The 26,655-nt window shown below is 37.3% G+C and overlaps 1 protein-coding gene across 4 annotated transcripts in view; it reads left to right on the top strand.

The window, feature by feature from the left end:
* The window catches only part of LOC102216859 (voltage-dependent R-type calcium channel subunit alpha-1E-like), a 61,045-nt gene that overhangs the window by 22,115 nt on the left and 12,275 nt on the right, over nt 1-26,655 (top strand). For 3 of the 4 annotated variants that reach the window (XM_023335156.1, XM_023335158.1, XM_014471935.2), the window contains 22 exons: nt 7,947-8,050; nt 11,266-11,424; nt 13,418-13,608; nt 13,702-13,805; nt 13,893-14,008; nt 15,222-15,275; nt 16,078-16,158; nt 17,112-17,321; nt 17,482-17,594; nt 17,934-18,046; nt 18,572-18,703; nt 18,990-19,059; nt 19,480-19,597; nt 20,471-20,538; nt 20,655-20,722; nt 22,297-23,082; nt 23,622-23,881; nt 24,088-24,214; nt 24,303-24,432; nt 25,709-25,768; nt 25,871-25,977; nt 26,391-26,402. In XM_023335156.1, coding sequence (XP_023190924.1) covers nt 7,947-8,050; nt 11,266-11,424; nt 13,418-13,608; nt 13,702-13,805; nt 13,893-14,008; nt 15,222-15,275; nt 16,078-16,158; nt 17,112-17,321; nt 17,482-17,594; nt 17,934-18,046; nt 18,572-18,703; nt 18,990-19,059; nt 19,480-19,597; nt 20,471-20,538; nt 20,655-20,722; nt 22,297-23,082; nt 23,622-23,881; nt 24,088-24,214; nt 24,303-24,432; nt 25,709-25,768; nt 25,871-25,977; nt 26,391-26,402 — 3,183 coding nt within the window. The remainder of the gene's footprint in view (nt 1-7,946; nt 8,051-11,265; nt 11,425-13,417; nt 13,609-13,701; nt 13,806-13,892; nt 14,009-15,221; nt 15,276-16,077; nt 16,159-17,111; nt 17,322-17,481; nt 17,595-17,933; nt 18,047-18,571; nt 18,704-18,989; nt 19,060-19,479; nt 19,598-20,470; nt 20,539-20,654; nt 20,723-22,296; nt 23,083-23,621; nt 23,882-24,087; nt 24,215-24,302; nt 24,433-25,708; nt 25,769-25,870; nt 25,978-26,390; nt 26,403-26,655) is intronic. The other variant, XM_023335157.1, reaches the window with a different exon arrangement.

Genomic DNA, 26,655 nt, shown 5'->3' with positions numbered 1-26,655 from the left:
GTAAGGATGCTTCCTGGATGCTGGTATCTGATCTGATTGAAAATTGGATCAAATGATGAACCCAGCATTTAGAACACATTAAAATTAATGGGGACTCGCAGACCACTCGTAACTTCCAGCAACTGGTACTGTGTCTGCATTTGCGCCTGCGCCAGTCTGATCAAGATAGACCAGTGGTCTACTTTGTAAAGAGCTATGCAGCAAACAGGAATGGTATGAGTGAGACAGGAAGTAAGTCACAGTGGTGGTCTGCAGAGGAACTGTCGTGTAGGACCCTGTGTGTCATGTAAGAATCTTGTCAAAGCGTGAAAAGTGGGATGCAAATGGTATGTTTTGGACCTTAGAATTGCTAACTGATAGTCTACACCTATGACATAGCAAAAGGACAAATAAGCTTAACTGGAGCTTTCCCTATAATGCAATACTTGACGTAGATCTAACACCTACAACAACAATAAAATTTTGGATGAAAGTTTATGCAGACTTTGTCCAAAACAAATATAACTGAGAGAATTAATTATTTGTCGTTACCAATATCTAATATCCAATATCCCGTATTCAGTAATTGCCATGTCAGTTAACTCTATGAGATGAAGAAAAGCCTTCAAAAGAACAACTTAATATTTTAGTGGTCATGCTAGGTTAATCTTATAGACTCAAGAGTTGAAGTTAGGTTACCTGCTTGTAACTGAAATCATGTCACTTACAGTAATAAAATGCACAAACTCGTCAGTATGCTTTCTGCAGCTCACATATTTTCTTCCTTGTTATCGTTCCAGTTGTGGCTGGAATTGGCAACAGACGACCTGATTTCCTGCCACCTATCTGACACAATTTTTTTTTTTTTGAGGAGGGGGAAGCACATATGCTGCTTCTTTCTACTCACTCACTGTCTCAAACGCACACACTCACTCGACACACACACATGTATACTCTTACTCCAGTAGCCCAGTACAAGTAAGTCAGACTTAAAAGAAAACACACATGTGTCGTAGAGGCCAGCTGGGAGTAAAATCGAGGCCACTGGGCCAGTGCTGGCGGCATTCATTCCGTTTCATATTAATAAATTGCTAGAAGCAAATCTGCTGGGAAAAAGAGCTCAATTAAAACCCTTAATCTGACTGAAGAGTGTGTAGCAAAAAAATGACCTCAGCTGTGACAACTTACCCACAGTCCAATTGATATCAGTGGGATTGTTAAGATGGTTGATTATACCCTGCGGCTAACAGACTGGCACAGGTGGATTTGATGCTTTGATTAGCAGTGAAATGGCCCCCTAATGACTTGGGTGTGTATGGTGCTCCAAGATTGCAGTTAGCGATTGTTGCCAGTGAACTCACCGCCCTCCTGTTGGTGGATTAATTTTGGTAACTCCCTCATCAGACCTAATCATATTGATCCCAGCTGTACGTACACATTCCTGTGTGAGTCTGTGTGTGTTAGCCATCTATTATGCTGTGTGAAGGATATCAGGTTGTAGAGTGTGATACTCTGTTAAAATTGTTGCTCTTTAGGCAGGATGAATAATATAACTGGGTGGGAGTTGGGAGTGATTCATGGGCCATCTGGTACAAAGAGCGACACACAGGACTGAGACAGCTACATGCATGAGTGACTTAACTAATTGGAAAATTCAAATTCACACTTTCTATGTTCAGTGCATTTACACACATGCAGTCACGTCAATTTAAATATCAGCAGGCGTTACAGAAGTGCAGTTTTGTATTTGGATTTGTTCCAAATAATCTTTTTCTACTTTTTTGCCATACACTTGCTTCTTCTGGTGGATTCGTTTCGTAGTTCTGGTTGCTAGTTTTTATAATAAACTGAAGACATTTTAATCCAGATTTGTTTTTGTCTGTCATACAGTTGACTTAACATTAGACAATACTAAGTACACTACACCACATTTCAAAAATGCCAAGCCATATAAAGTCATATTTAATACATTTATTAAATAATTAATTTAAAAGTTAATTTATTTCAAAAAATCATCACTAAATGAAACAAATTATATGACCTAGTTACACACAGACTGATGTTTTCAAGGCTTTATTTTGCCAATTAGGATAATTTTCCACTTGCCACTTAGCTGGTATAGCTAACTAACCAGCATGTCATTTGAAATTAAAATATTGCATCAGACCAATAAAAACATTTTAGTCACATTGAAAGTCACAGCATTCTTTCATTTTTCTTTAGAGCGATCTTTAGTCCGAAGCAGGATTTCTGTGGGGAAGCCTTGATATGCTGCTAAAACACACATGTTGGGAAAACTGCTCTGACAACATGTTACCCAAAACAATTATAGGTTTTCTTTTCTATCTAAAGATATATCTAACTTACTACATTTTACTCATGTCTACTGAGTTTGGTGGAATGCTACACTAACGCTGTGTATTCTCTTATTTGATACGGCTCATTGATCGTTCGGCTTGTATCACATTTTAATGTGCATTTCATGTATTTTTAGCTCTTGAAACTCTGCTGACTGTATTTGATCCCATCGGACAGATGTTAACTCCAGACCAAAACCCCCTGAATACTTTTCAAATCCTAGAAGAAGTCTTAGAATCTCTGTTTACAATATTTAAAGGGAAAAATATTTTTAAATCATTGCAGAGTCACAGAAGGCAGGGCATGATGCATGAAGTATGCTCTGGAAATTCTGTTGTTTGGTTTGCAGCAGTTTGGTGGTGACAGATGAGCCTTCTGTGTGTGTTTTTTTTAAGATGACTGTTCTTGCATTGACAGCATGTATTTTGACATATTTGCATTATTTATGAGTGAAAAACAATCTGCAGACCAGCAGAAAGCAACAAACAATATCCCTTGCTTGAACAGAATTATTCATTTGCATGCTGTTCTCACAGTGATTCGGTAAAATACAAGTTTATAAATGCTTTAACATGCCCTAAATATATAGACAATATATTTAATCTGTATCAATCAGTTGTTCATGAATGAAGAGGAAAATTAGTATCCTGTGATCCTGTGACCCTATACATACACTCAGTAATTATTTATATGACTAACAATGAATAAGTGCCTATTTTTACATGGTCACAATTCAACAAGAGTATATTACTGCTGCTGATAACGCATTATTTATTTTATTTTTTTCAGAATAATTCTAATACCATTACCATGGAAGTGCAGTATGCTGATGTTGATTTATCTGTGCATCAGTGTCTGCAACACTGTGGTGAAACAGTGAGCAACAACATAATGCTGCTGCTGATTACTGTAGTTTTTGGTGGCGTTCTTCGTGTAGGTGGAGGTGTGTGGGAGAGGGCTCGTTCTATGCATGTAATGAATTCAGTCTCTCCAGAGTCGGTTTGCTTCAATTTCTGCAAAAGTACTTCTTGTTGAGAGCTTGCGAGGAAGAGACGAGCCTCTCTGTGTGATGATGGATTTGAGGTTATCACTTAAATTTCCAACTTGACTTTATTGTAATCTGTTTATTTTCAGTTTTATGACTTTACTAATGGCTTTCTCAGAATGGACATATTACAATTAATATTAAACTTAAACTATTTTTGATTCTTTTCAAACAATCTGTCCTCAAAAAAACTGTTCAGCTCTGAAGGTGGTCTATCACATTTGACACCATGCTAGATTTTATGCTTATAGCAAAAAAGGTTTGAATAGTTTGGCAAAGCTCTGCCCTTGCAAGTGTTTCCAGAGATAATTATATATTCTTGGATAAAATGCACTGATTCATTTTGCTAAGAGCATTTAAAAACTTGAACAAACAGCACAGCAATGAACTGGAACACTGTAAACCTACCAAATGATCAACCTCAACCCTAACTTCACTTGTCTTCTCTCAAAAAAAGAATCATGTCTCTTTTAATTAATCTTATATCAATGGGTTTCAGTGCTGATGGAGGGAGCAAAATTTAAAGGTGATAACGAAGCCTTCCAACATCCAAGACCTGGAGGTATCACCATATTGTAAAAATAACAGAAACTTGCAAAAATCTGGTCAGTCAATAAGAATGGAAACAGAACATTTTCAACATGCAATTTATACTGAAACTGTTAATAAAGACAGGATCCATATATTTTTCTGAAAATTAATACTCTTGTGTTATTGTCTTTGAGAGATGCATGTCTTCAAAGGATTGAAATACCATCGGGGGGGTCGAATAAATTTTGGAAATATAGATTCTCTTTCCAGCTGTGTTATCATAATACGCTGGAAAACATGTTGATCTCTGATGTTGCATATTGTTTTAGTAAAAACAGTTTGTGTGGAAGCTGTATCTAAATGGAATTAAATGACCTCTGTGTGTGTGTGTGTGTGTAAGGATGATTCATCAGCTACCACAAACGGCATATTTGTTTTAATTTCGAGCAAGTCTCCCCTGAATTGTTTGCGCTCGAAGTGCAGCCTTGAAGGAGCTGCTGCAGCTGCCTGCTTTTGTTTTGTGTGTGAGGTTTGAAGGCCGTTTCCACAGACTCCCACTGCCGTGCTCCCTCTCAGTCACAGTGTCTCTCGCTGTGTCATCTCTTTGTCTGACACACTCTCACTTGTTACATTTGTGTTCACTAAAACCTGATAAACTGTGCAAAGAAATAGCAATTATTCGCGTGTGCTGCTTTGCCACCAAATATTTCAGCTTTTCAAATAAGACATAAAATTTCCGCGCTCCCTTCTGTGCTGTTAATTCTGTGGTTTGCAATAACATGAGCACAGCCATGACTTACTGACGTTTGCAGCAATACTTCTGACGCATGCACAGGAGGAAACTATAGAAACCATGTAAGACTACATCCTTTGTCTCTGTCTGACTGATGTATAATTAAGTGCATTGAAAGTTGACAGAATTCTGATCGATGAATGCTATTTCAATCCATTTTCTGTGACTTATTCTTCTTTGGTAGAGCACAGTGGTATGGGAATTCCTTCAGATATATTGGCATAAAACCGTTGTTTTTCTTTTTTTTTCCATAATTTCTCTTTTTTTTCTGTACTAATTGTGTTTGCAGTGAGGTGATACACTGTTGGAGAAAAATGAATAAGCATAGAGCAAGCTAATATATGGCTGCTAAATCATGATGATACAAAGTTTCCATTCACTGCATCTGTTTATTTATTTATTTATCTTTTTTTTTAACCATAATCACTTTAGTTGAGAAACTGTAATGATCTCAAACAGCTGGTTTCAATGATGCAGAAAGGTGTTAAAACTCTAATTTGTCAGTTTTTTCCATTCAAATCTTTCTGTAAAGTCAGTTTGAAAAGCATTGGGGAGAAGAAAGCCAGGCACATAAACTTTCTTCTGTGAATTTATGTTCTCCACATTAAAAACTGTCTCTCTCCTAGAAAAAAAAACAACTGCAGGAACTATATTTACTGCTAATACTAACCATATAATAGTGAATCTCATAGATTTCATGACTGGCTCAGAGCTCAGAGCTTTAGCTGTGTTTGTTTCCTAGATGAAGCCAATAAAAGAGCTACTGCTTCTCAGTAACTCTTTGCTTCTTCACTATCGTAGAAAGGACTCCTGGAGTTCTGTTTTGGTGCTTTTTCTGTGTGTCGGCTTTTTTCCCTCAATCCCCTAGTGGGTAGTGGCAGGAGGGAGCTCACACAGAGCTTGGTTCTGCTGGAGGTTTCTTCTTGTTAAAAGGGAGTTTTCTATTCCACTGTCGCCACATTCATGATCAGTGTGAGGGTATTATATGAATTTGAAGCAAAACCAAAACAGGAACAAAAAAAAAGACTTGATGAAGAACAACAAAATTTACAAAACAGTAATGAGGTAAATACTCAAACAGGGATGGAAATGACAACGCAACCAGGTGAAATGAGGTGCAGCTGTGTCAGAATGAAGGAAATCAGGTGATAGGAAACAGTTGTGAAGGTGAGCAAACTGGCAGACTGCGGGAAGGTAAATAATACATGTTAGAAGGATTTGGATTCAAGGGAACTATAAATTGTCTGCAAATAAAAGACAACAAAATCCAAATGCACAAAAAACTGAACACAAAAATAAAAAAAAACTAAATGCATTAACCCTGCCAGCAATAATGAATGCAGAAACTGAATGGCAAGTCTTATAATAAATATGAACAAATTGGACAAATTATCAAAACCAAAATACAAATGAAACCCCACAACTCAAACTTTCAAAGGTGATAATGAAGGAATTGCGGCAAAGCTTACTGTTCAATTCTATGCTGTTTGCTTGTAGTTTTTTGGGGCAGGGGTTTTGGGGAGATTTGCAAAGTGCAATGATATTAATTCATGGTTGAGAACGGTAGACACATGTTTTTGGTCTAAACACAAACAACAAGAAACCCCACAAAGTCCCAGGTTATTAATCAGAATATCTGCTCAGTCAGCAGCATGTCAGACATTCAGCTCTAATCTAACTGTATTTCGAAACAGCGTTACCTTAGCAATTGCATTTTCAAATTTAGGAGTATTTTTTTTTTCCCAGCTGGAAATTTTAGACATTACATAATTAATATTTTTGTTTAGCAATGGATGTGTCGTAGTACTCTTTTAATAAGTAACAGTGCACAGTAACAAGTTGGGGAGGGTCAAAGGTCAGTTACCCTATGTCAGTTACAGCTTTGCAAAACACTTTAAATCACAGAAGAGGTATAATTTAAAAACAAAATCAAAAACTTTCATTCTTCTTTCAGCCTATTCAAATACAAAGTTTGCTTTCATTTCTCAACAGTGTAGAAAAATTGCGAATAGTGTAAAAACATTTTTTTTCTCACTTTTTGTTTATGCTTAAAGAGCTTTTTGTCTGCATTGTGAAAACCACATTGTCTTTTAAGAATGTTGCTTTGCTTTAGTTTGCTATGAGTCTGAAAAATCTTTGAAGATTGATCGTAACAGGGGCGGTCAGCCCGCGCAGCAATCTGCACCTGCAGTGAACTTTTTGAAAAAGGTTCTGTACATGGTGAGAGTGTTTTCAGATTTCTCCGCATTAGTGCGAGCACGGCCTCACTCATTCACTCGCTCGCTTGCCCTCTCTCCCTCCCACTGCTTTTAGGAGAGATTCTGCGTGGGTTTACACTTGAGTTTCTGCCATGTGCTTTCTACTCCCTGTTCACACACACATATATATATACCCTCCCCCACACTTCCCGACACCATCCAAAGATTTTATAAGTTTGTATATTGCTTGTTTTTCTAAATGTGGGGGTGTGGGGGTGGGCATGTGTGTGTGTGTAAATCAGCAAAATGGTGACATCTGATAAATAAATCTAATTTCTGAAGTAAATTTTAAATGTTTGTACAGCTAAATAACAATAGAACCTGAACTTCTCCTAATTAATGAATTAAGGCTCAAACCTGTTTTCCTCTTGGGTTACTTCTAGTACAATTTATGGATTTGAGGTATTTTGGTTACGCCTTCTTATGGGAAACATCCACATGTGGTTTCTTGTGTAAGCTACAGCGAGTCAGTTGCTCCTGATGCTGTTTTTCGGTGTTTGTGTGTAGGTGGCGGCACATCGATGTGTGCGTGGGCAGATGTGAGTAGAAATGCCTGCCAGGTGTATGTGGTTATGCATTCTTTGTCTCTCGCCATGTGAGTCTGGTACATTTAATGAATATACTGTACTACTTGCCGGCTGTGCAGTTGTCTCAGTTTTTTTTTTTTTTTTTTCCTGTAACAAATTTACAATTTTATTTTTCCCTTTTAAGTAAATGGTTAGTTTCTAAACCTCTTTGTTTTATTTAGTAAATTTTCCAAACACAGGTTTTTCCAGCCACCACAGACAGAAATTGTTGACCTCAAGAAAGTTTTAGAAACGGATATAGATGCCTGTGGGTGTGCTTTACATGTCTCTGTGGCACATTGTGTCAAAAATGAGTCATTGGTTTGTGTAAATACAATAATCTACTTAAACTCTAACATACCCAACATTAAACTTTATTTCAGTACATGTCATATTAATACATTTGCCTCCTCTAGGATCCTGGCCACCGCTGGAGCCCACATGAACATCCCTGTTGATCTTCGGACCCTGAGGGCTGTGCGAGTCCTAAGACCCCTCAAGCTCGTCTCTGGGATACCCAGTGAGTCACTTACTGACCTCCGTCCACCAGATGTTGCACCTGAATGTTTTCTTCAGTAAAAGAAGAAATTTAATCTGCATGAAAGAAAACCGATCTTAAAGCACTGAGATAAAGAAATATAATCTGCACAATTTATAATAACAATCTTACCTTCTTCAATAAATTCATGTTTATCCTTAAATAGAACCATGAATCAGATTTTCTTAACAGGAATATAAAGCAGATAGAATGATTTACATGGCATTTGCACTAAAAAGCACTAAAAACAACATAACTTCACAAACATTTATCTATTTGTATTTTTATTGCAGAAAAGAAAGCTGAAGATCATTTAGTGGATGAATTTTTAACACTACATTATTTTGCTGTTAAATAGAAGGTTATAAAAACCCAGACTTCCCTTATGGCCCATTCAGCTGGGAGTAAATTAAATATATAAATATAACGAGACCTGTTGTTTAAAACAGTGGTTTCCACCATTCTACTCTCTGAAAGCGTGCCATCTTTTCACCAGGGTCACCTGCATTAGGTTCACATCCACACTGTGAAATTATCAGTATTATCACAGTTTTGCAAAAATGTGCTAAAATATGCAAGACACATTATTACAACCCTAAGTTATTACAGTGGTGCCTGTAGAAATAATCTTTTTGTTCAGCGTAAATGTTATTATGGTGCATCAGCACACACATAGTGTGACCCAAATTGTGGACATTTTTCAATGTTCTAATTCTGTTAGAACATTAACAGAATTGCACCAATTGAAAATATGGTGCAATTTGAACCTGATATTATAACAGGGTGTGCCAATGCTAAAAAACTTTAGTTTGAAGACCAACTAAAACCAGGACAAGTGGGGATACTGGACAGAAATATTAAAATACATTTTTAAAGGAAAGAAGTTTATAAATTGATAATTACATTAAAAGGCTCAAAATTTAGTTCAGCACATTTTTTAAAGCAGTCATTTAAAGACTAACATATGTTTCAGTAACATCTAAGTTGGTGTTTTCATGCAAAATAAATGAAAACTGCTTTTCTACTGCTTTAAAAGACAATCCATATCTCATGTAGTCTGTGCAGTGAGGGCATTTTGTTAGGCTCAATTAACAAGTGTAAATTGCTTTCCTGTTCTTCTTCTATAGTGTAAAACAGTGGGTGTCTACTCACATTACAGGACATTATCACCTTCTGCTGCATAAATGATTAGAACTGCCACACTCCATTGATACTTAATGCATTTTTCCATACAATTTATTTCCCAGAGCAAATAGATGTGAACCATTTAAAACTGATCTGAGATTCACTTTTGGTTCTCAAGCTGTCTGTTGAAAATAAATAGTTTTGTGAATAAAACTTTGATTCTGGAATACTCAGTGAGATTAAGTTTAAAAAAAAATAAAACAGTAGAATGCAATAGAACTTGCTATAAATTCAACAAATATGTAAAAGCCTAATTTGTTTGTATGCATCACTTCAGGTTAACCCAGCATTCCAATGACATCTGCTGCTAGACTTTTATTTGTGTGAAAGACATTTTCACTCCTATTACTCTATCGCATACAAAATGTTAATTTTTTTTCTACTACCTTTTCAGTATTATAGGCCAGATAATGTTTCTGACCAGAGCAGATCTTGATCTTTCAAAACTGGAATTAAAATGTCAGACAATAATGTGCCAGGAAGCCAATAAAAGATTTGGCAAGCAGAGGGTAGAGTTTCCTAGCAGCATATTTGAAATGCTTTCAAACGCCTTGTTATCCAGCTTCATCAGAATCTCATAGACTTCTGGTGGAGACAGCCACATTTCCATTCTTATCAATATCACTGACAATAAATGAATTACTTTTAACAGCATTAAAATACCATGATAATGTTTCTGCTATAATTTAGTAATCTGATCTGCTCTGCTCAAACCATCAAACCATAGGTTGTTGTGGAAAAAAAACTATTTCCAAGCACTTTTCAGGTAAAATCACTCAATCAGGTTTATTCACGAATTGTGCGCAACTCAGATTGCTCGTAGGACAATCAATAATGAAGCAAGTCTGAACGGAAAGCTCTGCCAGGCAGAGGCAACACATGAGTTTTATACAAAAGGGATACGGGATCCAAAGCCTGGGAAACAGACTGGTTCCCATGCAGCTGAAAAAAACAACGTCCAACCTTGTACATGTAACCCAAATAGCTTTAACTTGGTGGGAATATACAGGAACTTAGAATAAACTTATAGCAATACAACTAGCAGGTGTAACCTTATTGTAATTTTTTCACATCAAGGTAAAGACATTTTTTTCTCATTCATTCTTTTACTTTTTTTCCAAAAGTCTGTGGGGAAATTGCTGTGCGGTTTCTTTGCCAGTGACTCAGCCCTGGGAAAATCCTCATGCCTGTTAATGAACCGTAGGGCATGTTTAAAGTTCAAATTTGCTTTCTTCATACTCGTATTTTTCCACAAATACACGTACATAGAGAATATATGTAAATACAGCAAATAAACTGATCAAAACATTTCTTCATTATTTAGTAAGTTATAATTTCATATAAAAAAGCATATTGATAATTTTTTGGGCTTTACACTTCAGTTCACCCCCAGGCTCTCTAGGGTTCACCACACACATCTGCTGTCTGGAACAATGCCCTCACAGATGATTGCTGTCATACAGAAAGACTATTTTCTCCAAGGCAAGAATGTATAACTATGAGTTCTAAAAATAGCTTTTAGTTCCAGTCATAGAGACACACAAAAATAGAGGGGTACTTCTTCTAAGAGTAAGAGAAGTTTTGGAAGTCTGAAAGTAGCTAGAGTCTTTTCCTAACACAGCCTAACGCAATTACATTTTATATTCTATACTGCAAGATGAGCATTCTTTTAAGATAATGTCCTATTACCTTACTTATGATACCATGGTTATGTTATGTGCTTTTTAGTATTTTTGGTGCAGAGTTGAAAGCCTCAGGGTTTAAGCTTGTTCTTCTTAGAAGATGAAGCTTAAGAAAAAGTTGCATTTTTCACCCTCTGAAACTTTGCATTTCATAACCCTAACCCAATAATTGAAAGTAAAAAGGTAATAAATCGAGAAGCACTGAAAAAACTGAGGAAAATGTGCAAACTGTGGTAAAAATTTGCAACACAATCACATCAATAAAAATGCAAAGATATTGTTATTGTGTTAAATGTGATTTTATTTTCACTCTTTGCTCACGTATTACAGGTTTACAGATTGTGCTGAAGTCGATTATGAAGGCCATGATCCCACTGCTTCAGATCGGCCTTCTCTTGTTCTTTGCCATCCTCATGTTTGCAATCATTGGCCTGGAGTTCTACAGTGGGAAACTACATCACACCTGCCTCCCATCGGACTACATTTTTGGTAAAATTCATACATAATGCAAATAACGTAATCTTTAAATTAAATGAGAATAGGTGTTTGGAAACAAGAAATACATTTTTAAGATCTTTAATTCTGTCTGAGTTGATAGAAACAATTTAAATGCCATTTGAGATCCATCCACTTAGGAATTAAATTATGAATCCTGATTTGAGTTCCTTTTCTGACATGCTGTTTTGAAGTACACCTATTTCTCCAAACCACTAGGTAGAAACTAATACCCCCAGGGTTTGTTTTTGGATTATTTATGACCAGCTGTGAATAATTTACAGGCAAGTATGCTAAACATGTGGTTTAGTCAATTTTCTCAAAGAGAGGGTGTGAATATCTTTGTCTGAGGGCTTTATGAATTACAGTAGCTGCAAACTCAGAGGTATTATTAGAGTTTCTGCTGGCTTATTTAGATACCGCTTAATTAGTCAACAACTACACTGTAATCACTCACCACACCATAGCATTTACTGTCTTTGCCTAGCTGGAGATGGGACTCAAAACCTGAAAGAAATTCAGAAGAAAACTAATTCCTCCTGACCAGTTCTGGTTGTGTCTACTCAGTTACTGAATAGGTATCTGAAAAGAAAAACAAAAAACATTTATTTAACAAAAAGTTTACAATTTCTTGGAAAAATTCAATACATTTTTTTCCCATCTTCTGAGTTTATGAGTTATACAGTCCCTTGAAGAAGTATTTATACCACTTGAAGTTTTCCACATTTTACCATATTACTGTCCTAAACTTCAATGTATTGTGTCTATTATGTGCTGCTTTATGTTAATCTATCACATAAAATCCCAATGATTCACAGTGAAGTTTGTGGTTCTTACTTGACAAAAAGGTTCCAGGGGATATAAATGTTTTTGAAAGGCACTTTGAACCTTTATACATCTCGATAATCTTAATAAAACTGTAAATCACACACTGTTTTTTTATTATTAATTACCATTTGCTCTGACTTATTGGGAGTATATTTAAGGATATATGATGATTATAGGATTTCTAAATTTTGAATTTCGCATGGTAAACCTCAGAGTATTAAGTTTTACTCCACAATATTCAAGGGGAAAAGACTCCAAACAAAATGGAAATTGAACAAATCAGCAAAGTGATAAATTGACCCTCATCAAAATTTACTCTTGGGCCACATTTAGATAGAAAAGTGGCTCAATAATGTGCACCAGAAATGATTGTCTGTAGATTGCATAATGGCCCAACAGCAAGACAATTCTAAAATTTACCCATATGGCTCCTGGATGTGTAGTTCAGGAGCAGATTTTCCCAATATCCTTTTTGAGACCCAGTTAAGACCTACATAGAGTGCCTTACTGCCCCAGTTCAGATATAGTAATTAGTCAACCCAAATGGGTTCCATACAAGATGGCTATTGGCTCACTATGTAACAATCCAGACTGTGTCAAATCCGTGTGGGGCACAAATCTACATGTTGGCAGAGACTCGTGGTGTCTGCATGCTGAAGTTGGAAAAACAAAACATGATTTGAGTGGAGGTGGACAACAAAATATCATTTGTTGGCAATTGTGTCTAGTTAGAGAAAACATCCTTAACTTAAAACTGGTCATTGTCTCTCATGGATGTAAAGTAAACAACACCACACTTTCTCATCTTATTTGTTACATTTGTTTCACCACCAACCTGTGAAACAAACAGGTGGTGGATTTAAACAAGAGCGCTCTATAGTACTATTGTATCTCAAGGCATTTTATTTTTTATTTTTAATAACATCCAGTCTAATTTTACCACCTGCTTTACTGTCAGCGAACAGATTAGACATTGTTGCAAAAATTATTATCAAACTGTCTGGTTTGGAGTTCTCTAAGTTTAGCCATTCTTATTACTCAGTTTTATCATGCGCTTAGTTTATTAGAAAATGTAACATGTTAGTGCTAGTGTTGCTGAATGTACTATAAATACATTGCGGTGACACATACAGAATAGCTGTGCTTTAATTTTTTCTAGATAATGAGACTGTTGACTCATCAGAGTTGGCATTTGCATGCGGCGTGAGGAAATGTCCGGAAAAGTACGACTGCAACGACACCTGGATTGGGCCCAATGACGGCATTACGCAGTTTGACAACATTCTATTTGCTGTTCTCACCGTCTTCCAGTGCATCACCATGGAGGGCTGGACAGCTGTGCTTTATAATGTGAGTCCATACACTTAGTCAGATTAAGAACCATGACTCATCAGACTGATTACCGTTAAATCTTTAATCATTTGAACATTACTGACATTGCAGACTAATGATGCTCTGGGTATCACATGGAACTGGATGTACTTCATTCCTCTCATCATTATTGGCTCATTCTTTGTGTTGAATCTTGTGCTGGGAGTTCTGTCAGGGTGAGTGGGCTTCTTCCTGTGTTTGCAAGAAAAAAATGTCTTGGTGTCAGTATAGTGGAGTAAGACAGCTGTTTCCTGCCTCCTCAGAGAATTTGCCAAGGAAAGGGAGAGGGTGGAGAACAGGAGAGCCTTCATGAAGTTACGTCGGCAGCAACAAGTGGAAAGAGAACTGAATGGCTACCGAGCCTGGATAGACAGGGCAGGTACTAAGAAGAAGAAAAACTTTGCATCTAGCTATTCTGCAGTACTGTGTGATAGAACTGTGACCTAGTAGGTTTTCCTAAACAATAGCTAATTTGGAAATAGTTTGTGGACTCAGTAGTGGCGAAATAGCAAAACATTTTAACACTATTAAATTACACATCTTTGCTGGAACATTTAATTTAATAATTAGATTTCACTAAGTGGCTTATAGTGGTTTATATTTACAAATGTTAACTTGGTGCTTTTTGCAAGAGAAGCAGGTTCAATTAACACCCAGCTACCTAGAATCCAATTTGGTCCAAATTGAAGTCAGAGAAGTTTAATTCATTCCAATACAATCTGAGCATATAGTCAAATTGAAAACAGTCTTGGCCATGAGTATTTTCTATGGAAAGAAAAACAAAAACACAAAGGTAATGGCCGTGGTCGCTTCGTCAATTACTCAATCAACGATAGAGTCGGGTGTAACTTTCATTAGGACAAATAACAAGATTGCACATTGCTAATGGATGCGATAGCTCGATGACTCCACCCAGGAAAGGACACACTGGTAAACAGAATCACTGGGCTAGCTGTACCTTTTTATAGAAAAGACATGGACAGAGATATGAAGAAATGGCCGCAGTAGCTTTGTTGGTCATCTCAAGGAAAGCGGCACATTCAAACACAGAAGGTTTAAAGACTTTGGGTTTAAACCTTACCAAAGCTGCGTGAACTACCCAAGCCCTGGCATGTTTTGGAAAGTCACTCCTCTACCAGGGTTTGAGATCTTCATCAGAGTCACAGAGTTGAGAAGCACAAACATGCAGTGCTGTAATGGCATTCTACATTGCTTGTCTCCCACGCAAGCAGAGGGTGAGAAAAAGGTGATACTGACTCACTGACTTAAATTTGTGTGCATGTACGTATGTGCACGCGCATCTCACTGTTTACATGCCCGAGTGTGTGCGCGATGTAGACGCTGTGCATAGTTATGTGTGCACAAATGTGGGAGAGTGTGGGAAGAAGGAGAAAAGAGAGACAGAATACAAGATAGATCGAGAAATCAGTCTTCAGAGAAGGTCAACCCGGCCTCTTAAGGTAGAGCTTACATCAGTTCCTGCAAATGTTTGTCGACATCCTAAACTATTTATCCCTGAAAACTGTAAAGCTCTTCTTCACATGGTTTGAATTGTTGCTTTGTATGTAACCTCCAGCTTTATTCGATTACAGAGGAAGTCATGCTTGCAGAGGAGAATAAAAGTTCAGGCAGATCCCCATTAGATGGTAAGTTCCTATGTTGTTGGAGAAGTTTTCTTTTTACTTTTCACTTGTCAGTGTCTTATTTTATTCAGTGAATCTTCAATTTGATTTGACTTTAAAAACATGAATTAGAGAATTATTAGTGTGATGTGGAAAAATTACAATTAGGTTACACCTGCTAGTTGTATTGCTATATGTTTATTCTAAGTTCTGTATATTCCCACCGAGTTTTGACTATTTGAGTTACATGTACAAGGTTGGACGTAGTTCTTTTCACAGCTGCATGGGAACCAGTCTGTTTCCCAGGCTTTGGATCCCGTATCCCTTTTGTATAAAACTCAAGTGTTGTCTCTGCCTGGCAGAGCTTTCCGTTCAGACTTGCTTCATTATTGATTGTCCTATGAGCAATCTGAGTTGTGCACAATTCATGAATAAACCTGATTGAGTGATTTTACCTGAACAGTGCTTGGAAATAATTTTTTCCACGACATAGTGTTTGTAACAATTCAAACTCAATGATTGTATTTTCAATTGGCCTCAGACATCTGGTTATCATGTCATTGACACTGATTTATTACTTTTTGTGGTGCTAACATCATAATAAAGTTTAAGAAATACAATTATCATTTGTGATTAAGACTACAAATAAATATTTTACAGTACGTTGTGTCCTGCTGGTTTAATTAAAGAGAAAAACTCAAGACTCTTTATATCTGCAATTCAAATTGTGTTTTATATGTTCAACATCCCTGTAGAATCTCAGCTGCAGGTTGATCTGGAATTGCGTCACAAGAAGTTAATTTCTTCCATTTTGTGTTTTTTTCAGTGCTGAAACGAGCAAGTAAAAAGACAGGTGCACGGAGAGGCGCACCAGGAAGTGACAAGTACACAGACATGTCCACCGCCAGTAAGTCAAGGACATTTCTCATTTCTTTTTAACTTATCGTAGAAATTTTTGGACAACATATGACCACCAGTTCAAATAAACTGGAAGACCTGTAAAATCTTAATCTAGGTAAAATGTTTCTTTGACTGTTTTTCACCAATAAAATGTATTCAGAATGTAATGTGAACAGTGTCTATTATATACCAATATTGGCAGCAGAGCTTCAAAACTTAAAGAGTAGTCTAGTCTGCAGTTGCCTCATTCTGTACCTACTTAGAAACAGCATGTTCCACATTTACTGGTGCCCTGTGTAAAAAGTATTTTGGATATCATATCAAAGTATATCGCATTAGAAAAATATCACAAAAATATTATTAGAAAAATACATCCTTAAGTTTAAGTTAATTTTTTAGTTTGAAATAAAAATATATATTTTTTATGTAATTTTTATTTTTTTATTTTTTATTTTTTTTCAAAAAATAAATATGGTGGCATATTTATTGGAAGCCCTATTTACTCTCACAAAGAGAGTAACAAAAGGATATTGGGGGTCTTAATTAGCAACCTGTGAGTTCACATTTTATGGGGCTGCTAATATGACACAGAGGTCCATTTCTATTAGTCATTCTTCAAATTGGGAAAGAAAAGGAAGCATGCCATTCAAGTCATTATTAACAAGCTTTACCTTGCCACCACAGACAGTGAGCAGAGTGGAAAGGGACTGAAAAAAATCCTAAGATAACACTCAGGCAACGGGTGGGATTTATTTTGTACTAATATTGTATTAAACCAAGTTGAAACATTTTCACGTTTTCACCCCTCTACTTGGAGGTCTCTACTTGGACATTTTCACCCCTGTCCAAACAGAGACACCCCTGTTTCTACTTGGACAGGGGTGTCTCTACTTGTGGCATTAAAAAGGCATAAAATCTTTTTATTTTGCTCATTGATGTTCCTATTCTTCCTACCTCTAGGCATGTCAAGATCAAGAATGAACTTTCGCAGCGGCCGTCGTGGCCCAGCTGCCTACCTGCGACGTAAAGAGCGCATGCTGCGCATTTCCATCCGCCGCATGGTGAAGACAGACACATTCTATTTGATGGTCCTCAGTCTGGTGGCTCTCAACACCATCTGCGTGGCCATCGTGCACCATGACCAGCCTGACTGGCTGACCATCATCCTCTGTGTGTTTCAATCATGAACAGCTGACAGGGTTTTCCTTTTAACTAACACCTTGAAGAGAAAAAATTTAGGTCACGTTTAACGATGGAGCTGTTTGTGATTTTATGGTACCTCATTTGAGCTTTTTGACATGACTGGTTCTGGTTCTCTTCATATCTGCAGACTATGCAGAGTTTGTGTTCCTGGGGCTGTTTCTGGCTGAGATGTTTTTGAAAATGTACGGTCTGGGTTTCCGGCTCTACTTCCATTCATCTTTCAACTGCTTTGACTGTGGGGTGAGATCCTTCATCCTTTATTCTGACTCCATGTGACTGTAGAAAAACCAACCAAAATTATTTTTGCTTCATAGACATTAATGTTTTGATTTCATGCTCCACAATAAAGACTTTGATATATCACTTGGAATAAACAATTATTCTTTTAGATTATAATTAAACAACATCTTGAACTAATAAAACCCACCTACAAACTTACATAATCATTGCATGCTTTTTGCCTGAGCTAGTAAGACTTGAACATATCCCTCCTATAGCTACATTTTTCTTAACAACAATCAAGATTAAAGTCATGGAACATAATTAGTTTTTCTTCTTTATGTGTAACATGTTTTGCAGGTCATTATCGGCAGCATCTTTGAGGTGGTATGGGGCTTTTTTAGGCCCGGCATGTCGTTTGGTATCAGTGTACTGAGAGCGCTGAGACTTCTGAGAATATTCAAGATCACCAAGTGAGTTTGTCGGCCTTCAAAAACAACAAAAATTAAGTGAGAAAACATGTCACTGTGAGGGTCAGAAAGTTTTAGTCAGATAGATTTATAGCTTCTTCAGACCTTGAAATGTAAGACTTGAAAAATCCCATAACATAATAACTTCACTTTTTTTTAGCTTACCTAATAGCACAGAGACGCTCATGTGACTTAATTTTACACCTATATGATATCTAAATTGAATTCATTTATATATTATGTCAAAGGCTTCATAACAGTTTTTTACAACAGATTTTGGCTGCTTTATTTAAATCCCTGTTTCCAATATTAGTGGCAGTATAATTGCTATTACAGTAGACCAGTTTCAGTAGCAGAAGTCTTTTGCATAATTGTAGATAAAAAAGAAAAGAATCTGTCTGCCTTTCAGACTTTTTAAGGTCCAAAATTAGAACCGTGGGATTTAAAACCTTTAATGACTTTAAGACCTTGTAGAAATTCTGGTTTCAGAGAAATTGATGTGTCAAATATAATTTTTTTTCTTGGCAGGTACTGGGCTTCTCTCAGGAACCTGGTTGTTTCCCTGATGAGCTCCATGAAGTCCATTATCAGCCTGCTTTTTCTTCTCTTTCTCTTCACTGTGGTGTTTGCACTGCTCGGGATGCAGCTTTTTGGAGGGAGGTATGAACTGACTTCTTTTATTGTGAGTTCCTGTAAAACCAGTTTCTATTTTTCAGTTTGTTTTAACCTACACTTCCGCACAAGCTGTAGTTCTGAAACAGTATTTACTGGGTTAAAAATGCAACAGCAGTTTCCTCAATGGCCTCTTAGAGGGAAGAAGGAGAGGAAGCATTAAGTCTGGATGAAAATAACTCTCTGCATCCTCTTCATCCTCTTTTTTTTTCTTCCTCCTGTTCTTCCTCCTTGGTCATATCTGACCCTGCCTCTCTATCTGCTTTCCCTCTAGGTTCATCTTTGAAGATTACACTCCCACCAACTTTGACACGTTTCCAGCTGCCATCATGACAGTGTTTCAGGTTTGGCTCCCACAGATCCCCCCATCCTGCCTGCTCTCCATGACACATTGCACCCTGGGATATTTCTCACCCCAGGCGCAGATTAAACAACTCTGCTCAATCGCTCTCCGCCCCCTGCCTCCGCGATCGTCCCACACATCCAAGCACACATATGCGCACATGAATATCAGACAAGGGAAACGTGAACAAGTCCACATCAGATCTGCTTCAAACCAACTGTACTGTGAAAGAGTGTTTTGATTAGCAAACATAGTAATTATTAGCTCGTCACCCTTTTTAATACCATATTGTTATCAGACCGGGGTGGAGGGGGGGTGTTCGTCTGCGGTTTGGAGTATTTTTAAGCCAACGTTGGCTTTAATCTAGCCTGAGCTGTGTAATTATTTCTGCTATATGTTCTGTGCCTTTAATTACCTGCAGATTTTGACTGGTGAGGACTGGAACGAGGTGATGTATAATGGAATCCGCTCACAAGGAGGCGTTCAGTACGGCATGTGGTCATCCATCTACTTCATAGTGCTCACTCTGTTCGGTAACTGTATCCTTGTTGACCTCAGAAGTGGCCAGAGTGCTGTGATGTAATCAGGACCCTTGTGCACCATCACTTTTAAAAGTATTCAGATAAAAGTGGCAATAATGCATTCTTGAAAAATTCAATTATAAGAGATGCTTCACAGTGTAAAAATAGAAAAGCATTAACAGTGAAATGAACAAAAATAGTCCCTTATAGCCATATTGAGGAAATAAGTTGTTATATTTTCAGTCAGAAGTTTACATTCAGTCATCACTGACATGAGTTACTTATTGATAGGATAACTATCTTCCCTATCTTCAAAGAATAATAATAATAAAAAAAAGATTTTTGCATTTTTGGTATTCTGACCACCAATTTTCAATTATGGGTTTGACTTATTCTGTGGCATGAAAAAACCCTCTGTGATTTATGTTTTCTTGAAAACAATAAATGTGGTACAAAAAATACAAACAAAAATAATTAGGACTAAATTCTTTAGGCTGTTATTAGCTTGTTTAAAACATTTTCCAGACTGACATATAATTGAAGCTGCATATTGTTTTGCAGTTGTGGCTATGTCCACCAGTCACCTGAAAATTTACAGTTTTTGCTGTTAATGTCATTAAATAATGTAGATAAGAAAATCCTGAAATTATTTACATTTACTTTTAAATGACTCTGCCTCCCTAGCAAACTATTTTCATGTTGCTCTCATATTGCTAATAAAGACGCTGAATTCCATCTGGACATTTAAGAACTTGTTGACTTGGAAATCAAATAGAAGCTGTATATATTGGTATATACTGTGTCAAATTTAATGTCCTAGTATTTGTTTTTAAAGAGAAGAGATGGTGAATCTTTGCTAGCCATATTAATCCTTAACAGCCTTTATGACAGACACACTGCTTAATGTCTTCTTGGCTATCGCTGTGGATAATTTGGCAAACGCACAGGAACTAACCAAGGTTTGCATTTTTTTGTATCAATATTGTGTGAACTTGTAAAAATGATATATTTTCATGTATTTTTGTGTTTAAAACTTTAAATGTCAAATCATTGTTTTTCACATTTGTATCCCCAGGATGAAGAGGAGGAAGAGGAGTTCTTCAATCAGAGATATGCAAGAGGAAGAGACGGCTTGATATCAGAGTAAGTTATTGGTTTACATCTTAGATCAGACTTTATTAAAATAAGACAGAATTCCTTCATATTTTAGTGTATGACCAAAACACATCACAACTCATAGTTTCATATGATCAATGGGATTACTGTATTAATGTAGGCGTCCCATTGCTAAATGCAATGTCATAAATTATGGTCATTTCGAAACAAAACAGATTTAATAATAATGGTATTTGATGTATCCTGGGTTTAACCTTTGTTGTTTTCTTTGATTTGTTATCTAAATGATAAAAATACTACTAAAGGAGACAAGATAAACTGCTGTCTTCATGTAACAACACTACAGTATTGATGTGTTTTCTTTGTCCAGCAGTATAAAAAATACAAATATTTTACTTTTGGACATATGGACATAACCGCTTTAAAAAAGCACAGATCTTTTAAACTCTGTGACTGTTTTAGCTTTGAATATGTATGTATCATTTGTGTGTAACATATATAAGTGTAAATCATTTATGTGTTGCAACCACTAATATGCTTATCAATGTGAGTTTTTCTGGTTCCATCTTGTTGTCTTGTTATATTCTTGTTATGTGGCACTGAACAAAATTATTTGATTCATAACGTTTCTCAACTCGGCAATTTTGAGCTCCTAATTTGAAGCAGACACAAGTATGTCTTAATAAAATTTAAATATCACAGAAAAAAATTATTTCAGTCATTCAATGCAAAATTAATCTTGTGAACTGATCCATTACTCAGAGTGGTATATTTCTGTTGTTTTTGTTGGTGATGATGATGATAATGGCTAGCAGCAGATGAAAACTGAAAACTCAGCTTCTTCAAAAAATGAGATTCATAAGACCAACAGCAAAAGGATGCTAAGCACAGAAATATCATCTCAAATTATGTTCAGATACAGTAGATTATATGCATTCAGTAATTGCTTGTTACTCCATCCATGCAACATGGCATGGAGGCTAAATAAATATTTTTGAGGATATGTTAATTTGTTGGAATGCACCTTAATGTTCACCAGATGACCTTCCATGTTCTCATTTTGTTCTGTGCCACATCAGAAGTTCAGTGTACGTTGTAAACCACTAATGTCTTGTTTTCAAATGACCACTCATCGGACAACAAAAGAATCAGAACACCAGTAAGTATAACTGAATGCATCCCTGTCACACAGACCTTTCTTTAATTTCCCTAATCGGTTCCTGAGATGATTTTGTAGATGTTACACAATCTTTGCACTTTAATCCCACGCATTTTCTTTTTTGTTGTTGTGGGTTTTGTTCTCCTTTTTTTCGACCTCTGATCCGTCCCTTCCTTCCAGGTATTATTGTTCATTTTTTGGATGTTTTTTCGCACATTGTTCCATGGGAATATTTTCTGTTAAGAATTAGCAGACATTATTAGCAGACAGTTTGCCTTTTTTTTTTTGCTAATTTTATTTCATTTTTTCCCCCAGCATTTTCTGATTAGATAGCTGGTGTGCCAAATGGATCTTTGTATGTTTGTTTCTTGTCACTAAATCTGTCTGTATGGACAGGTTACTGCCCCCCTATTTAGATGTGTTTTGTGTTGTGATGCTTTAGTGGCAGAAGAAGGCCCTACCTATACAGAAAACGTGCAATCCATAGAGGGCGGCCCAATTTCCCAGAGGACCCGGACTGTGCAGTGGGGCCCCCAGATGAACAGCCCCTTAATGGCACCAGGGCCTTTGCTAACCGCCGGGAGAGGAGAAGAAAAGTTAACATGTCTGTGTGGGAGCAGAGAGCCAACCAACTACGCAAACGTCGTCAAATGGCAAGCAGAGAGGAATTGTTTAGCACTCCTACAGAAGACAACACTGAAACTCCCTCTATTCCCAAACATGTCCCCGCCATCTCCCCGGAGACCAGCCCGGCTCACCTGCCCGAGTCTCCCATGTCAGTGAAGATGCCCCTACCTGAGCCCCCAATGTCCGTCTCCATTCCAATGCCGGAGCCTCCAGCTGCTGAGCCTCTCGTCAATTTGAGTGAGGAGAAAACAGCAGGAGCAAACCACCGGACCGCCGGCGGTGGGAGGCACCGGATGGCCCGGAAGTTCAGGTCCAGTCAGGGACCAGAAGAAGGAGCCCGCCACAGGCGCCACCGTCACCGAGAAGCCCGGGTTGAAGCCAAAAGTCTGGACTGTACACAGACCCCACGCGAGGTTCTACATATCAGACGGTCGCTCAGTCAAGAGAGGAAGACTATTGATGAAAGAGAGGAGAAGGAAGACAGAGAAGAGAGTGAGAGAACTGAAGGAGAGGGAGGACAACAGAACAATGCACAGATAGAGGAAGATGATGGAACATGCATTGTCAATCCATACGCAGAAGTCGGGGAAGAGTGCAGAAGGTAAGAAAGTTCTTGTGAAATATTCCTTTTCTTTCTTCAAAGTTTTATTCTTCCACAAATTTCACTTTGAAAAACAATTCTTCTGATCAAACCATCAGACCCATCATTTTGTGCCACTCTTGTGCTCATTTTGCTATTTGGATGGAATGTAGTCTTCTCATATAACACGACATAAAGAGAGAGGGGGCTCTTTAACTCTTCTTGTTTGCACAATCTAAAAAGTAACATCAAAACTTTTTATGTTACATGGTAGTAGGTCAGTCCAAAGTTAAATCAAAGTTTCTGTCTTCTTTTTAAGTACTCATTATTGTTCATACCAACTGATGCAACTGCTAGACCCAAGCTTATTTTACTTAAATCTGTTGTTTAAAGTGCTAAATTCACCATTGAACAAGAGGAACAAAAACAAAAAAAGCATAAACTTCAAGTTAATTTACTTAAACTTTTAAACAGTTCCTTTATGATAACATACTGTGGTATTTATTTATTTATTTTTTGGCCTTTTTCTGTTTTGAAATATTTTTTCTATGATGAAACAGAGATGGACCCAGCAGCAATATTCCCGATCCTCCACAGTGCACCTGGTCAAAGCAGGGAGAGGATGGCTGCAGGGATCAGTATGAATCCCTGAGCCAGAACATGTCAATGGACCCCGCTTTAGAGGGAAAAGAATACACTGTGAGTACCATCGAGTCGGAGAAACGCAAGATATCCATCAAGCGTGATAAGTCCAACCCAGAGGGAAGCGTGGCCATTGAAATGTCTTCACAGCCCCTTCTGGAGCTCACTCCTGTGTCAGGTAGACCTGTGTTTCCTTTCCCCCTGCAGTCATACTGCATTAAACATGGCATCATAAAAATAGTACCACCAGGTGTAGGTGTTTCTGAATTCTAAATTTAGTAGCTACTAGTCTTTTTATGGTTAATATTCTTTGTCATAGCTGTCCATGAAAAAAATAACTCACTTCCGCCTCTTGGTCTTCTCTCACATTCTGGGTTATTTTAGAGAACAGCAAAGAGTTGGAGGCGTACCAGTCTGATGAGAAAGAGCAGGAAACAGAGGATGAGGAACCACCGATGCCTCCCAAAGCCGTAGCGCCTGACAGCATGTTCATCTTCAAAGCCTCCAACCCGTAAAATACAACAAATATTCTATAAATCATTCATCTTGAATTTTTGCACCCACCCAATCAGCATCCTCCCTTTTGTTTTGTTCCACAGCATCAGGAGGATCTGTCACTATGTGGTCAATCTTCGCTACTTTGAAATGACCATCCTCCTTGTGATTGTGGCAAGTAGCATCGCGTTGGCAGCAGAGGACCCTGTGTGCACAAATTCAGACAGAAACAAGGTATGTGAACTGTTAATGGCTGTTAATAATTTTGGATTTATGGGTACATTCTGGTTAATTAAATATTTGCGTAAATGTAAATATATGTGACTGGAATAAAATAAATGGCTAAATGAGGTGTTCAGATCCAGTTAGTTCTTAATTCAGTGATCAAAGCTTATGATATTCACAGTGACTGCCCAAACATTGTGGAATAGCTTACCTCTACATGTTCACCCCATTCATCTATTTTCTCTGGCCTGTGACTGATTATGCATGACCCCCTAAATAATTATTTGAAATCCTATTTACCTCTTTATTATGATTGTGGATGGTATTGTGAAGCAATTCAGCCAACTGATGTTGTTTTAAAATATTCTATATAAATAAACTTGGCACTAACATATCTTTTTATATTACTACCTAATATCAAAAGAAAACGTATTTGAACTTTAGAACTTTCCATTGTATCATCCATCACAAACTGAAGATATTGTTAGAACGCCCTTAAATGATGATTACAACCTTGCGCTTTCTCATAGTAAATTACCGAAGATGACATTTTAGCTCAGTGCGACTGTCAGGTTGGATCTCTAGTTGACATAACACAGTCAGCAACAATGTGTCATGACACATTTGGCTTTCATGCACATACAAGGTGAGAATAAGCTGCTCTGCTGCCAAATCGCTTTGCAGTTTGTTTTTTTGACAACTTTTCCCTTTTCACAGTGTCATGGAAAGTGTCCAGAGTAAGCGCACATGCAATGCTCCAAATCCATTGTGAATTCATAGGTATTTTCTCAGCAATAGTAAAAAGACATTTTGATGCACTGAGTTGGTGTGCGGTTTAAAACCAGTTTGTTGCTCTGATGCTGATTTTCCTCTTATAAATTGGTCTCATGAGTCATGCAGCTTAATGGTAGCGCTACTCTACATTACTGCCGCACTTTAGGTAATCAGTGTGGTTGTTATTCTGCCAAACAACTGATATTTTGTGATTTGTTTTGGTGAATATTGTATGAGTGAGGTGATTCAACAGACCCAGATCCTGACAGAACTAAAAAATATCAGTATTTTTGTATCTGTGTCTATAATTGTATCTGCTTAGTTGATTCAGGCTGATTTTGATAGCATTCCCCAATGAGCTGTTCCGTCCTGGTGAGTCTTGTCCTGAGGTATTTTTGTTTGGTCACCTCTCTAAGTACTGGGTAACAAGTGTAGTACCTGGTGAATAAGTCTAATGTAGATTTGATCAACTATGGGGAGTTTGGTTAAATGCCCTTTTCAAACCGTACAGGTGCTGCGATATTTTGATTACGTCTTCACTGGAGTGTTCACCTTTGAAATGATCATAAAGGTAGGTGACTGAAGCAATTTTCTCATTTCAATTTTATATTTAAGACATTTTACAACACTTTTCTGGGCCTTTTTTCTGCATGCATATATTTTTGGCTTCCAGATGATAGACCAGGGTCTCATTCTGCATGATGGCTCCTATTTCCGAGACATGTGGAATCTCCTGGACTTCATTGTAGTGGTGGGAGCTCTGATCGCCTTTGCGCTAACGTGAGTCACAACAAAGTTCAGCCTTTTCCTATGACTAATGACTGACTCACCGCAGCTCATAAGTTTGAGAGCATGCAGTACTTTTATAAGCGGCCTTTCCTGAAGTCACAAGCTGCATGTATCGAGACACCTGTGAGCTTTTGGAGTGTGTAACTCAGTTTTAGGTTTCACTTCTGGGCTTTAAGAGGAGAAGGTGGTTTTTGGTGTAACTTTTTTTCTGTTGTCTTTCATGGCTTGCATGCGACAGATAACTAACTAACTAACTGACTAACTAACCCCCACTGTGCAATTTGTTGAAGTTTTACTGTATGTTAATTTCTCTGTTGTTAATATGGCTGTGATGTAACCTTTTTTTATTCCTGAATTTTTTTCTCTGTTGTTCCTGTGGATTTTATGACTGTTGGGGCAACCAGGAATGTGATGGGGTAAAAATTTTTTACATGTGTACATCTCCCATAAATCTTTTACATATTTCTCTTGTTTCCATGCATCTTGACCTTTGCTTTCTCTTTAGATTAGTGCTTTTCTTACTATATTATAGTTTACACGTCATTCAGAGTCAGGCATTTATTAGGAGTATAAAATGTGAATAAGTACAGATAGGTAGATTAGATAGATAGATAAACACAGAATCAGAATTTTACTACTCATGTTTGCCTTTCTCTCAAACATGAAGTT

Source organism: Xiphophorus maculatus, chromosome 6 (genome assembly GCF_002775205.1).
Source record: "Xiphophorus maculatus strain JP 163 A chromosome 6, X_maculatus-5.0-male, whole genome shotgun sequence".
Lineage (NCBI taxonomy): Eukaryota > Metazoa > Chordata > Actinopteri > Cyprinodontiformes > Poeciliidae > Xiphophorus > Xiphophorus maculatus.
This window is presented reverse-complemented; position numbering and strand designations above follow the sequence as displayed.